General features: G+C 40.8%; 2 protein-coding genes across 2 annotated transcripts in view; one reads left to right on the plus strand and one right to left on the minus strand.

Moving 5' to 3' along the window:
• Positions 1 to 794: 794 nt before the first annotated feature.
• SOWAHC (sosondowah ankyrin repeat domain family member C) lies at positions 795 to 2,543 on the minus strand. The gene has a single exon (XM_015816480.1). The coding sequence runs from the start codon at positions 2,541 to 2,543 to the stop codon at positions 795 to 797; it is 1,749 nt and encodes a 582-aa protein (XP_015671966.1).
• A 532-nt stretch (positions 2,544 to 3,075) lies between these two features.
• Positions 3,076 to 14,969, plus strand: part of LOC107287921 (septin-10) — a gene marked incomplete in the record, with an annotated part of 50,475 nt that continues 38,581 nt past the window's right edge. The window contains 2 exon segments of the mRNA XM_015816481.2: positions 3,076 to 3,214; positions 12,542 to 12,610. Of these exon segments, the coding sequence (XP_015671967.2) occupies positions 3,185 to 3,214; positions 12,542 to 12,610 (99 nt within the window).

The following is a 14,969-nucleotide window of genomic DNA, read 5'->3' on the forward strand; positions in this document are numbered from 1 at the left end:
TTTGGATAACTAATACAGCCTATATCACAGTTATCATATAGCATTTTATATGGATTTCCCAATATATATATCTTAATCCATGTCTTTTCTGACAAAAAAGGAAAGGCAGCACAGGTTGCCTTGCCATATTAATGTACATGAGAGGTGACAGAAAACACTTGGAAAGGACCTTGAGAATGGTTACACTGTCCCCTTGTCCCATTTCTTCCTGCACATATACTCCCTAAGCAGGTTTAATCACCTGGTTCAATTGGAATCTGACTAGGCTAATCTTGAAATTGTCTTACATGGCAATCAGTAAAACAATCACACCTGCCTGTTCATCCAGTGCAAATTCTAAATTCCTTTTCCTCTGCAAATGTGTAATGTTTCATTTGGCTTTTTAAAAAATAAGTATGTTGAATACTTTGACAAAAATAAAAATTTATGAAGAAAAGTTAAAGCATTATCTTCTCCCCATTATAAGTTTCTATGTGTGATGAATTTTAATAAGTACCGTTTTCCTCCTTGCAAGCCCCAACCATATGCAAATTTAATTTGATAAGAGCCCAGAAATTCAATGTTTCAATAGATATCGCTTACACTGGAGAAACAGCAGATCTATGTAGCCAATATAAAACTTTAAAAAGTTTTCAATTTTGGTTCGATTAACCACTGAATACGAAGCCCTAAAATATATCTTAACCTAAAAACTTCCAAATCAAAATATTCTATTTAAGCCTGCTTAGAAACTGAAGGCATCACCTTTAGGGTTGATTTTAAAACCATCATAAACAAAGGACACATTTGTTCTTTTAACCAAATATGTTGGATTTAGGTCTGAGCTTGAAGGAAGCTTTCAGGGACTTGTCTTCCTCTTCTTCTGCATCCCCCCGGAAAGAAGGGGTAGTATGGATGATTTGAGTATGGAATCGGATTTTGTTGAGTCGGGGTTTTATCCTTCCGCTGCCAGAGCTTTTTCTACTGAGCTCTTTGTTCTTGCTGGCTGCCGCCGACCCCTCTCCCGATTCCCTTTCATCCCCGTGATGGTGGTGGGAAAGCTTGTAAGTAATGAGGTTAGAGGGGAGCACCCTGGAAAGTCTCCAGCGGCTGCTGCCATTGGACGCCCCGCTGTCGACCTCATCCTGCAGAGCCCCGACGAGGCTGCGCACCTCCTCGGCGGTGCCCCGGCTCAGGTAGTGCGAGGCCTTGCGGCCGCTGTAATCCCGAATATCAACGTCGGCGTCGTAGGCGCCCACCAGCAGCTTCACCACTTCCAAGTGGCCGTGCATGGCGGCCAGGTGCAGCGCGGTATAGCCGCCGCTCGTGCGCGCGTTGATGTTGACGGGCAGGCACTGCCGGTGGGCGAAGTTGACCAGCCTGGCCAGCAGCTCGGGATGGCCCAGCTTGGCAGCCCAGTGCAGGCACGTGAAGCCCGTGATGAAATCGCGCTTGGGCAACAGCGCCGGCTCGCAGCTCAGCAAACTCTCCAGGCTTTCCCAGCGGCCGTCCGAAGCGCACAACATCCAGGCGTGCTCCAACGGGTCCAAGGCCACCGAGCCCCCGCCGCCGCTGCCGCCCTCGTCCTCGGCCGACGAAGACGCCAGGGAGCCGCTGTCCGAGTCCGCCCCGCCGCGGCTCCCTCCGCTGCTGCTGCCGCCGCGGTGCAGGAGCCCGCCGCGCTTCTGCTGAGGGGAACTGCCCAGCATCCGCTCCCGGAAGATTTTATGCCCACACCTGGGTGTGTTGGCGCCGGCAGAGGCTCCGCCCGCCGGGGCGCCGACAGCCGGGCTGGCGGAGGGCGGCGAGTCTTCTTCGAGCAAGGCCTCAACGGTGCCTCCGCCGGGCTTCTCTTCAGGCTCGGCATCGCCCGAGGGCTTCGGGACCGCCTCCAGGCGCCGCGGGCTGCTCTGCTGTTCCTCCCGGCAGCCGCCGCCGCCGCCGCCGCCTCCTCCTTCTCCCGGGCTGTCTGGGCTCGCCAGAGGTGCCTGGGGGATTCGGGGTGAAAGCGGCTCCGGCGGTGCTTCTGAGGTTGAGGTGGCGGCGTCGGCGTCGCTCTCCTCGGGCGGCAGCTCTCCAGAGGCGGCAGAGGGATCCCCTCTCGCCACTCTCTCTCCCTTCAGCGGTTCGGCGCCGGCTTTCTCTTCGCGGGCCGCTCCTCCATCCTGGCTGTCCCCGCCGTCGCCGTCGCCTTCGCCGCGAGGAGCGCCAGGGGGACGCGGCGTGTCCTGGGGGTGCCCGACAGTCCCGGAGCCGTTCTCGGTTGGAGAGGAGGCCGCCGCCGCCGCCGTCGTCGTTGCTTCGGATTTGCGACTGCCGGCAGTGCCGCGATATTTCTTGCGCAACTGCACATACTTGGTCCCAGAGCCGGGCTCCTGCCGCACCGTGGCTACGGCGTTGACCAGCTGCTTAAAGTGCTCGCGGGCCCGGGCGCGACTGTCGGGGTCCGGCGAGATGAGGAAGCCACGGAAATGCTCCAACAGGTCGGCGTTGCGAGTCCGGCCTCCGCGCTCTGCCAGGAAGCGGAGCACCGTGTCCTGGTCCAGCTCCCCCGACGCAGCCATAGGCGCCCACGGACCGTTGGCGGCGCCTCTCTCGTCGATTCCGACCGCTAGCCTTCAGCGCGGGATCCCCTCTTGACTCCTTCGCTTGGCCCGCCATGGCATCGTCGCCGCCACAAGACGCCCGACGGCATCGCCTGAGCCCGGCTTCTCCTTCTCCGCCCTCCCTCGGTTGTTGGACCCCACCGAGCTCGCGTCCCCTCCTTGCTCACGTGACGTCCGCGAGGGAAACAGGGAGGCGCCTATTTGCCGTTTTCGAAACTGCCCTCCCCTCCCTTTCATGAATCTCGGCACTGGAGAGGCTGTAAAGAAGCTGGCCGCTGAGAAGAAAAGGTCGGGGCGCTCGCCCGAAACCACGCCCTCGCGGCGCTCCTCCCACATTGAGAGAGTAGGTTTCCTACTCCCCCGTAAGAAGATAGTGCCGCTCATTCCCCTTCTCCCCCTACGTTCGTTTGCGGTTTGTGCAGCATCTTTCTCCCGTCGAAACGGGATTGGCTGGGCCTTGGTCCCGCCCTCCTTTCCGCGCGGCCTCTCATCGCCACCAGTTACATTCCAGCTGTTGGGATTGGAGTTGGAAGTTCGGCACGGGCTCCCACCCTCCCTCTCTATTGTCTTTGGCGCGCGGTGACCCCTCCCCTCATGTCATGGCTTCTTCCGATGTGGCTCGGCAGCTGGTAAGTCCGGAGCGCGCCCTGGGGTGTGGGCAGAGGGAGAGCCGGCCTTGACTGGGCGACAGCGGTCCCTCTGTCTGCGGCCACATGCCTGCCTTTGTGGGTAGGGAATCCCATTGGCTTACTTTTGGTAAAGGGGAAGTTGCAATTCCCGACAGCCGCCTCGCCCCATTGATTTCGGCGGGCAGAGTTCGTCTTACTGGGCACAGGATCGGGGCCTAAATTATCCAAAAAGGGCAGCTCTGTTGGACCCAGATTGTTTTCATTCATCCCGTATAAAGGCTTCCAACTTCTGCAATCACTTACAGCTTTGTGTAAATCCGAAAACCTCTTGTCATGACTGCAGGCAAATAAAACTAGGGAAGTTTGCTGCCCCCAAATCAATGAGTGCTTGCTTTAGAAAATTTTTCTACGTTGTTATTGGTTAGATTTATACTTCTTTTCTCCGGGAATCTGAGATATTGTACCTTGTAAAGTAGGCTGACCTGAGAGATGGTGACTGGCACAGAGTCACTTTCCTGCTTTTCCATGTCTGAATATGGAGTTGAACTTGACTTCCCCTCATCCTAATCAGGACATTGCATTAGCTTCTGAGAGTTCAGGAGATTTACTTTCAAATGTAAAGTTCTCAATTGGTGGTGGCATAAGGCTAGTTGTGCCTAGGTTAGAAACTAAGTAGGATTTGGGTTGGTTAGGACTTGGATGGGAGATTTTCTGAACTATAATATAGAATGGAAAGTCAGAAAAGCATTCTGGAAGAAGCAGTAACAAATCACTGCAATGATTATGTCTGTCTGTCTGTCTGTCTGTCTGTCTGTCTGTCTATCTATCTATCTATCTATCTATCTATCTATCTATCTATCTATCTATCTATCTATCTATCTATCTATCTATCACTTGTTTTCTAAAGAACATACATGCATGTCAGCCTTGCTGCAGTATTTCTTAAATGACTCAGGTAAGACATTAAAGGCTGCTAACAGGCTTGTTGTGATACTGGTTTATTGGATTAAACCTGGTGTACTTCACAAGGTCTGTGGCCCTGTTAAATACTTTAAAGTTTTCTCCTATATTTTCACCTTATTATTTCCACACAGTATATACTACTGCTACAAATTCCTAGGCACCCCATCTGTCATTAATATTTCACCTTATTTATTTTTCCTTATTTTCCTTTCCTGCTTGAGAAACTGCCTGAATATTCATCTTTTAACTTTTCTATAAAACTTTTGCTTTTTTCGGAGCCTCTTCTTTGAATTGTACCACTTCAACTTGAACATTTCTATATAAAAGCTTTACATAGAGGAAATTATGTGTTAGGAAAGAGGAGTATAGAAGTTGTTTCCCTTACACTTGCATGGATCTAAGTCTTGGAGTGTTGGAAAATTATCTCTTTGTATATGACAGCATTAGGCCATGTTTTTGCATATATCCAGTCTAAAGTATTACAACTACAGTAAAAATAGTTCCTCCTTCAATAGTTATTTGGCAGTTCAGTAAGTGTTTAAATGGTCAACTTTTACACACATATTTAATTTAAAAATAAATTCACATATTACCCAACCAAATTGTTGCTGCTGTCCAATGATAATATGCTTGGAAGACAGTTTCATTGAACACAAGAAAATTTATCTTTGAGTCAGTTTGAACAACATTGCATTTCCAGTATCTTTATGCTACCAATGTAATTCAGCTGTATGTATCTATATGAATGTAAGCTGCTGATGCTATAGAGGCAATTTAGATATATTTGAGGGTTTGTGTATATATATTTGTGTGTGTATGTATGCGTATGTATGTGTATACACATATGCACATATATACAGCTTAATTGCTTCTGTAGCATAAGGCAGTTTACGTTCACAATATATTAATTTGTCAGGTTGCTCTTATTAAATACAGCCTTTGAATTATTTTCCATGCCTTTGTAAGCCTTTATCATGTCAAGATTTTCCTCCACACCCAGCACTATTCTATAATCAAGTATCTTTTATGCTGGTAACTCAACATTCTACCCTTACAACTAATAAAGCAACGCCCACATTTTCATCATTACTCTTTTGAATCTATTTAGCCCAGTCTTTTTTTCCATAAAGGCAACATTTCCTAGTTATGTTAACATCTAGGGATTATAATTTTCTCAGCTGTTGTACATATTTAACTTTTTGTATTGTGTTTGTAGTTTGATTTTAACTGATTTTATGATTGTTTGCTGCCCAGAGTCACTTGTTTGAGGTGGCCATATAAATACATTGTTTAAAATAACTACCGTATTCAAATTATGTTTTAAATATTTAAAAATTTCCCTGCTGTTGAAAAATGAATTGCATACTAATGAGGTAAAAACCTATCCACAGGCTGCTGCTATCGTGGATTAATGAGAAAAAATACTAGTGTTTTAAAATAATTGCATATTTTAGTGTAATATTCAGCTGCAGTTCTGAACAAATCCTATTTGTATATATACATTGAAAACCCTCATTCCTTACCCTATTTATAAGAAGAGTGTGAGGTAGCTTGCACATTTAAAAGTATATTAAATGCTGTGGCAATTTTCCACACAATTATGAGCAAGCCTAAAACTGCAGTATGAATGTAGTAGGCAAATATCATTAACACCTTCAAGGGAAATATTAGAAATATGTACAAGTAATCTTTTACTATCTTTCATTGTGAAAAAAACCATAAAAAGGTATCTATTATTAGTACTATATCAAAATTTAAGTTGTTTGTGTTTGGAGGAATGTTAAGAGATTTTCTAAAATTTATACACTGATTTCCTTTGCATAGATTTGAATCTATGCTGTCCCCATTCTATTATGAAATAATTGAATTGAAAAGAACAATAGTCAATGATATACCTTCTATGATCTATAGACTTTTATTTTTCTAAGTTTGACTCCAAACTGTACTTTGGCAATATATAGATGTTGTGAGTGTACTTGTTGCATAAGAAATGGGCATATTTTGACTACTGTATAGCACTCTAGATGATAAAGCATTAGTCTTGTTATTGTTGTCCATTGTGTATGGCTAATTTTTGAAGTGCGTATGATAGATAAAGAATGCATTCTGTAAAGATAGTGGCTTCTTCAGGTAAGGATCTGTGAAGATTCAAGAGAAAAAAGTAATTAAAAAGATAGCTACTATTTAAATTTATAATACCAATATAAATGATTTATAGCAAAGTTATTTAAATGTTCAAGCCCTTCAAAAGATTTCCGTATCGCAGACACTTGAGTCACTTAACTTCCTGATTAAAACTTGCATCTACAAGTATGTTCTTTGGCAAAGATTCAGGGACACAGAGAAATAATTGGCTCGGTATTTCTTATACACTGTTTGCAGCAGTGTAGGAGACAATTTGCATTCTGTTTAAAAATGCATATTCAATTATATTTTCATTCTAGAGATTTATTCTTGCTAAATGTAGTGGGTTGTTGTTTTTTTGCTTTCTATAGCAAAATGTAGATTTTCCTTTTTTAAAAATAAAAATAAAAAGATAGATAATTTGCCAAATGGCAAATTGCATTGTTCTACAAGAGATAAAACAAAATTGCTGCTTCCACTAAGTTTTTATTATTACCTTTTCTTTTCCTTTATTTTTTTCTTTATTAAAATGATTAACAGGGAATTTTCAAGCATCATGAATTAAGTTAAAAATGCAATACAGTATTCCATTGTAGTTTAAAAAAAACTAAATATACTATATAATTTAAAACTACAAATCGCTGTTAAGCTCCAAGTAATATATGAATATCAACAACAATGATCAGCACTGATATTAAGAGTTGTAATTTACCAAAGTAATTTCTGTTAAGAAAACCCCAAATTTCAGATGTGGTTCCGGCTCCTAAATAGAGGTATAATATAAAAATGGTTCTCCAACTCAATTAATTTCTTTAAATTCTTTTGAAATCCAAGCTGTTTTTGACATTGATCATATTTCCATAGTTTAATAAGCCATTCTTCTGCAAAGAGAACTATCCATAGTCTTCAATAGGAAGTGTAGAGCAATAGTCCCCAATCTTTTCAGCTCGGTGGATCAGTGGAGGCAGCAGTGGACTAGTTCCGTGGACTAGTTCCAAACCCTAGTTCCCTAGTGTAAAGTATCCTGGCAACAGATACCATGTTCAAAGTTAATTCAGTATAGTAGCTAAAGTGGATGTTCAGTGATGGTGAAGGGTGAGTTACAGATTGGAAGACAATGAACAGTGAAAGTGAAGAAGTGGTGGATTGGTAGAAAGAGTCTGCTACTAGTTTCCCCAGTTGTTTGTAGGATAATGGAGTAATTGCTGTCTTTATCTTCTACCTGTACAGGTAGTCCTCAACTTATGATCACAATTGAGCCCAAAATGTCTATTGCTACACGAGATAGTTGTTGTGAATTTTGTCCCATTTTACAGTTGTTGCCACAGTTGTTAAATGAATCACTGCAGTTAAGTTAGTAACACACTTGCTAAAGTGAATCTGCCTTCCCCATTGATTTTGCTTCTCAGAAAGTCATAAAAGGTGATCACATGGTGATCACACTGCAATCATCATAAATATGATTCAGTTGTCAAGCATCTGAATTTTGATCACCTGACCATGGGGATATTGCAATAGTGGTAAGTGTGAAAAATAGTCATGAGTCACTAAATGAACTGTTGTAAATCGAGGACTACCTGTATACTTGGTGGCAATGTAAGATCTAATAACATTTTTTTAAAAGAGTTGGAAGGGAAATTCAGCTTTTAAAATGGGCTTCAATCTATTTAAATCGCTTTCCATAACAATTGAGCTTTACAACAATTCTACAAAATACAGAAAAATATTCTAAACTGATTGTTATATTTTAACAATTTTTAGAGAAGGAACTGACCTCTAAAATGGAGTAATATCCTAGCAGTAAAGCATCTCGTATACCAATTTTCTTTAAGTACAACATTCAGTGTGCATTTCTTTTTGTGTCTCAATGATTTTCTCTAAATATTGTCTTGCATTTAATTGTACAGTCTATTACTTGTAGAGATTCAGAGTTATAGTTCATGATTTATTAATAAATCAGGCCTAGCAAATGCTTATTTGAAGAAATTAAATTGATCAAGGGGTGTTGATTCAATTTAAAAAAATCATCCATTCTCTTTTCTAGTATTTCAATAAAACATTTGCAGTCTACCTTCATTAAAGAAATAGGCTGGGTAATTTCTTTTCTTGTAGATCAGAGAAATGAAGCTTCTTTCTATGATGATGAACAAGTTCTTTGTGTTGTTGAGTTTCATCAATTAGGTAGTGGTTTGACCAAAATGTCTTGAAAAGTTTTGTAGTATATTATAGATATGTGATCAGAATCAATCTTTTATTATGGTCACAGGCCAGAATAAAAATTAAAACAAAACAGGACAAGACGTAATATTATGTATTAGAAATAATGGTGAGATCATCAATGGGTGGCCAAAGTCTATTTTTGCAGGTAATATAGCAGAATTTAGTTATCTTCAAAGAAACTGTATCATAGTCTTGATAGTAACAGCTATCCATAAAACAAATCCAATTTTTCCAGATACAATATTTTGTCAGATAAAGAGTTATAAAATGAGTCCCTGAGTCCTTATAGAGCAGGGGTGTCAAATGTCCGGCCCATGGGCCGGATGCGTCACGTGGAAGGCGCACCCACCCCATTGCCGGCAATGGCAAAACAGTCCTGATACGTCGCGTGATGTCACGTGACATCGCGAGTTTGACATGTCTGTTATAGAGGGTGCAATATAACAGGAAAGTGGTTTCAAGGCCCCTTGTCCACAGAGCCACCATCTTGGCTCTTACGGGATGTTTTTGTATTGCCCCTCCAGAACTGCTGTGGAAAAGGCATTACAATTTGCTAGAATTAGTGCCCTCTGAAATTTGGAGACAGTTATACGCTCCAAGTATCAAGTCTTAAATTCTTAGTTTCAGCTTTTAAAAATTAATTCTTTAGTTTTATCTTTTTTCATGGGTTTATTAAGTATCCCCACCTTTTGGGGATCTTCAAGGGAGGCAAGATTTGTTTAATGTCCACATGATTCACTTAGCAACTTAACAACTGCCATGATTTCTTTAACCATGGCAAAAAGGTCATAAAATGGGACACATTTAGCAAAGGAAATTTTGAACTCAATTGTTATAAGTTGAGGACTACTTGTATTGGTTTTTATACTAAAAGTCCAAACATATTCTGCACTCTGAATGTCTTATTACAAAGGTGAAAAGCTAGAGTAGACTTTCTTTATGTCAGAGCTCCCTCTTCTGGTTACTGTAGAAAAATCTGATAAATTCCATAAAAAATAGAAAAATATAAAAGATTAACCTTATAAAATGCAGATAAAATAAAGCCAATTGCAGGACAATAAACCCCAATAAGGCAAATAAGACAATAATCAAAATAAATTATTTCCAGATTGGCAAAATCCTTACTGTGTCGTATCAAATAGGTATTGATTTGAATTCTCTGGATTTGTCACACAACAGAAAAAATGTAATGAGCTATCATCTGGAATCCATTATGCAGCTTTTAAAATATCTTAATACCTAGAATTTAGGTATTAATATTATGTTACGAAATCACGGGCTTCCTATTGCAGTGTTGTTGACTGTTTTTTCTTGATGGTTAATCATACAGAATAACATTTCATGATTTGTTTGGATTCATAATCTTCCTGATCAGGTATAAAGCAAATCCCAGTCTTATTGCTAACCTTAGGCAGGAAAATGCAACTAGTAGGTTGAAATGGAATTTGAAAGAACCTATGTGAGCAATCAGTTTCAGATTTGTTGTAGAGGAAGAGAAAGAGTGTGCTATCTCTGACTTTGATGCTGCCTGTTGCCAGTGGAAAGCCTCTAACAGGAACTTCAAAGGGAAAAAAATCACCTATTGTTCCCTGGATCCAAGGGTAGGAGTGGACAACCAATGATTTTCCCATTGTTGAATTATCATTGGTGGGATTCTTTGCTTTAGAACAGGGCTTTTCAATCAGTGGTATGGGTACCACCTGTGGTACATTGGCACCTGGCAGGTGGTACGCGACCATCCTAGAAAAGTGGTAGCGGGGGAGGGGAATGAGCTGAACCGGTGGCAGCCCCGCACAAGCCTGAGCGAGAGATGGCTGGAGCTGCAGGGCTGTCAGGGCTCAGCGGAAGCGCCAGGATCAGCACTTCTTCGGGACTGTCAGGGTTCAGTGGAAGTGCCAGGATCAGCGCCAGGCTCCAGCTGGAGCTCGGCACTGATCCTGGTGCTTCTGCTGAGCCCAGAAGAAGCGCCAATCAGCTGGAATGTTGCAGCATCTCCAGGGTCTTGTGATTTACATTCAGATGCTTGGCAACTGATTCATATTTATGATGATCACAGTGTCCCAGGGTCATGTGAAGTGACCAAAACCTGCTGCAACCACCCAGCAGACGGGGGGAATAAAAGCCAAACACCCCCCACCCACCCCTGCTGCCAATCCTCAACAGAAATGCTCACAACAATGAAAACTTCGGACAGGAGGAAGAGCACCGCCGGGCGGGCAGGCAGGTGTCTTGCTCGGTTGTGGCTTGGGGGGCACTTTTTTCAGTGCCATTGTAACTTCGAACAGTAACTAAGCGAACTGTTGTAAGTAGAGGACTACCTGTACTTTATCACTTTTTTCCTTTTTTTTTTTTTTTGGTCATCAAGTTTTTGACACCTTGCTAGGCGACTGGTGATACTCGGATATTGCCATATCCTAAAAGTGGTACAATGGGTGAAAAGGTTGAAAAGCCCTGCTTTAGAACATGCTGGCTAGAAATGCAAGGAGTTGCATTTTAACAACAGGTCCCAAATTTCCACTTTTATAACTGTTCAAGACCTACCTCTTCTTCTGGTACATACATTGTGTAATGTGCAGTTTTTTCTCTTGTTCTTTATTGTGTAGTGACAGATTTAGGTCATGGAACTTACATCACTAAATTAGCTGACGCTTAAGGTGAATTCATAGTTAAAGTAAATTTCCAGTTGCCTCTATTTAAATCTTAGTCTTTGCCTTTTAAGATAATGTCAGTGGCATTAAATTTTTTGGTAGGTTAGCATATCATAAAATATACAAGTAATTTATGGCACAACTATTGAAATACAGGATTAGGGTATTAGAAATGTAAAGCTAATAAAAGTGTCAAATGTTGACACTACATAGAAAAATGTTACACCGTAGTATATTTCTGTAGAACAGTCAATGAACTCTCTTCATGCTGAATATAGTTTCAGAAAGGATTGTGGAGCAATCTTGGCATGTCTGTCCAGAAGTAAAGCCAGTTTGTTTATTCCAAGGGAAATTCATATAAGGATGCTTTTTTTACTGCTGTTGTTTTTATGAAAGTGTATATATATTGAATGGGAGGATTGGTAGGAACACTGAAATTTTAAGAACATGTTGGAGGTAGTTTCAAAAATCATTACTGTGAGGGACATGTCTACTCACAAATCACATACCAATGAAGTTGTTCCCTAAAATATTATTTCCAGTTCAGCCTACCTTTGCTTTTTTTTTTAATAACAGTGGCTAGGTAGCCTCAGATGCATTTATGGAAATGGACACTAGAGGCTGATGCTTTGCCTTGTAGCATATTATTTTATTTACTTTTTTTATAATTAAATAAGCAATAGGTAAGATCTATTAAGTAGTGGGGAAGTGTCTGCTTGCAGGCTGAGTTGCCGTATAGCAATAACACTTAGACTTATATACCTCTTCATAATGCTTTACAGTACTCTCTGAGTGGTTTATATTGCCCCCAACAATCTGGGTCTTCATTTTACCAACCTTGGAAGGATGGAAGGCTGAATCAACCTTGAGACGGTCAGAATCAAACTCCGGCTATGGGCAGAGTTAGCTTGCAATACTACATTCTAACCACTGGACCACCACAGCTCCATATTACACTGTTTTCTACAATACTGCTTAATTAATGTATTTAATTGAAATACTTTTAATTAACCCAAAAGTTATTCCTTTAAATGTATTTATGTCAGCCCTTTGTGGCTGGCCAGTTTAAAAAACTGAAGTGATTAGAACTAACCTTATTAAGATTGGCTATAATAACAGTTTCTTGTAAGTCTGATTATGTTGATCTGTCCTCCCTCTCATATTCCTGTGAATCATGGAGGAGCTTGCCTATCTTTTTTCTAAATAATGACTTCATTCCTAGGACTTAAGGAATATTTCAGTCCTCATTTTTTATGTAATGGTTTTTCCCATGTCCCTGATTCTCTATAATTTTGCAGTTGTGACCAGAATTATTTCTCTTTCAAATTTCTTTAATTTGACTGTGACAAAATTATTTGATTTACTATTTCAGTACCATCAACCTGATATTGGAATGAGAGGACCCTTTACTTCACCAACAGATAGTCATGAGGCAGGAAAAGTGAGTTATTCTGTTCTGTTCTGTTCCGTTCCATTCCATTTATCTGTATCTCACCTTTATTATTTTTACAAATAACTCAAGGTGGAGAACATATCCCACACATCTTTCTCCTATTTTCCCCACAACAATGACCTTTTGAGGTGGGTTGGGCTGAGAGAGAGTGACTGGCCCAACGACACCCAGCTGGCTTTCATGGCTAAGGCAGGACTAGAACTTCTTCCCTTCCTGTCCGGTCCTGTCCAAGGCACTTAAATGTCTGCAGATTTATCATAGCATTATATAAGTTCCTTCCCCCTCCCCCACCTTACCATCTACATTATCAGAGCATTCTTTGCATTCTTTGGATATTTGTAGGGGATCATGAACAATTACTTGTTTATTCTGGCTCCAGAGAAGACATTTCTCTAAGTGGGAGCAGTGGCTATTCAGAGAGGATTTCAGCTGATACATCTCTTGCTGCCGAATGCTGCCCAAAGCCATTTCACCAGAGTAGTTCCAGTTTCCATTACCATGTTTCATAGGACTGCACTTCTCAATGTGTGCAAGGTTATGCTGTACTCTGATGTGGCCGACAGATATTTGCATGGCATTATTAATAAATGTATGGGTCTAGAAAGATCCTTCCTTTGAGAAAGCACTGCTGTCATCAGTTCCCTCCTGGGCTGCTCTAAAGTAAGTTTGCTACTTACCTATAGTGGGATGCACAGAAACCTCAACAAAGAGTAGGAAGCTTACTTATAACTATAATTCCTAGAACACTCATGTGTGCATTCACACACAGCCCCATTCTCTTTCCCCTTTCATGTGCCTTCTTTACTAAGTATCCTGTTAATAATGAGTATCAGTCCTTTAGAATGAAAGAAGAAGAGGGAGCATTATCTTAGCCATTCAAATTTCCTCAGTTGTGGAATACTGTATTCCCGATGAGGCTTTTGCCCAGGTGCAATATCTATATGTATGAATGTACTGTTTACCACTTGATACATGCCTCGGATTTATTAGCTAAGGACACATTGTTATGGGTAGCTTAATGAAGACATGTTATTATTTTAAATATTAAAGATCAAAATAAATATCATAATACTTGTGATGTTACTGAGTAGTTTTGGCTATGTTAAGGAATGACCAGAAACCTATTCAAGAGTATATTTTAGAATTTGGATTTAATCTGTAAGGATATCTTCTTATGACATTAATATTGCAAGCTGCTCAGAGTCTCCAGAACTAGAGCAATATAAAAATTCTATGAATACATAAAATGTCTCCAAACTAAGAACTTCCAAGCAGTGCTTGGAAACGAAACAAACAGAAGTCCCTGAAATTATCTATATCTATAGATTCTCTCCAGGGAATGAAATGGCTCAATAATTCCTGAGCGCTAGACATTAGAGAAACTGCAGACAGAATTCACAAGGCTTCTTGTCTTTTCTAAATCCAGCAGAAGAGTTCCTGGCCCTCCTTGAAATTCTCAATATTATACACATGACTAAGAGATAGAAAATGTGACTTTGTTTTCAGCTTATCCTTAGTTTCAAGGAAAATTGAAGCAGTGCTAGACTTCTATTTCTCCAAAATCTTTTTTAGAGTGACAGAGTATTTTGGATAGCTGGAGTCTGTGGCAATCAGAATTAGTTGTCAATCAATGTTATGGGATCCTTGTGAGCAAACATTTAATAGCTAGACATCATCATAGATTTGTTTGATGTGGTGCTTATGTCGTGAAAAAATGATCCAGTCAGTTTTTCCAGATGCACGATTGTTGAATTTTAAGGATGTGTATATACATATATTGTGGCCATATGTTAAGCTTGCTGAGAGAATCAGCTGTGCATTCCATAGGGAACATTGCAGGGCAACCCAATTTTTGGGGAGGGGGGCATTTTTTTTAAAAAATGCTATTGGGCTGGTATTGAAGCTCTGCAAATGAAAGGCCAGGTGATTTGGTAATATAAGTATCAAAAAGAGTGCACAAGTTTACAAGAAGGAAGGAATAGGAAACAGAAGGAAGCAGAAAGCTTCTGAAGGGATTAATAAAAAGAAGTGGTTTAGGCAAAAAGGATGGAATTAATGAAGGGGTTGAGGAGAAGAAATGACATACAAAAAGGAGAGAATAGAATGATAGGAACCTAAACATGCTTCTTCTTTGGTGTTAGGCTTATTGATATATACTAGTATTTATTCAAGAACTGGAAATGATTACTCTTTAGTAAATACCTTGGAAGTATTGTAATAAAGAAAAAATAACTTGTAGTGATTGTGCAGCAGATTAGTAACAGTTGTGTAAGCTTTTAAATTCTGTTTGCAGATTAACTACCCTCAGTGATTTTTATTTGGTTGAAAAAAATTAAACCAAACGTCA

Source organism: Protobothrops mucrosquamatus, unplaced genomic scaffold (assembly GCF_001527695.2).
Source record: "Protobothrops mucrosquamatus isolate PMUCROS unplaced genomic scaffold, P.Mucros_1.0 scaffold455, whole genome shotgun sequence".
NCBI classification, from domain to species: domain Eukaryota; kingdom Metazoa; phylum Chordata; class Lepidosauria; order Squamata; family Viperidae; genus Protobothrops; species Protobothrops mucrosquamatus.

Coding starts and splice junctions, on each gene's coding strand:
- SOWAHC (XM_015816480.1), bottom strand. CDS start 2,543: ATGGCTGCGTCGGGGGAGCTGGACCAGGACACGGTGCTCCGCTTCCTG.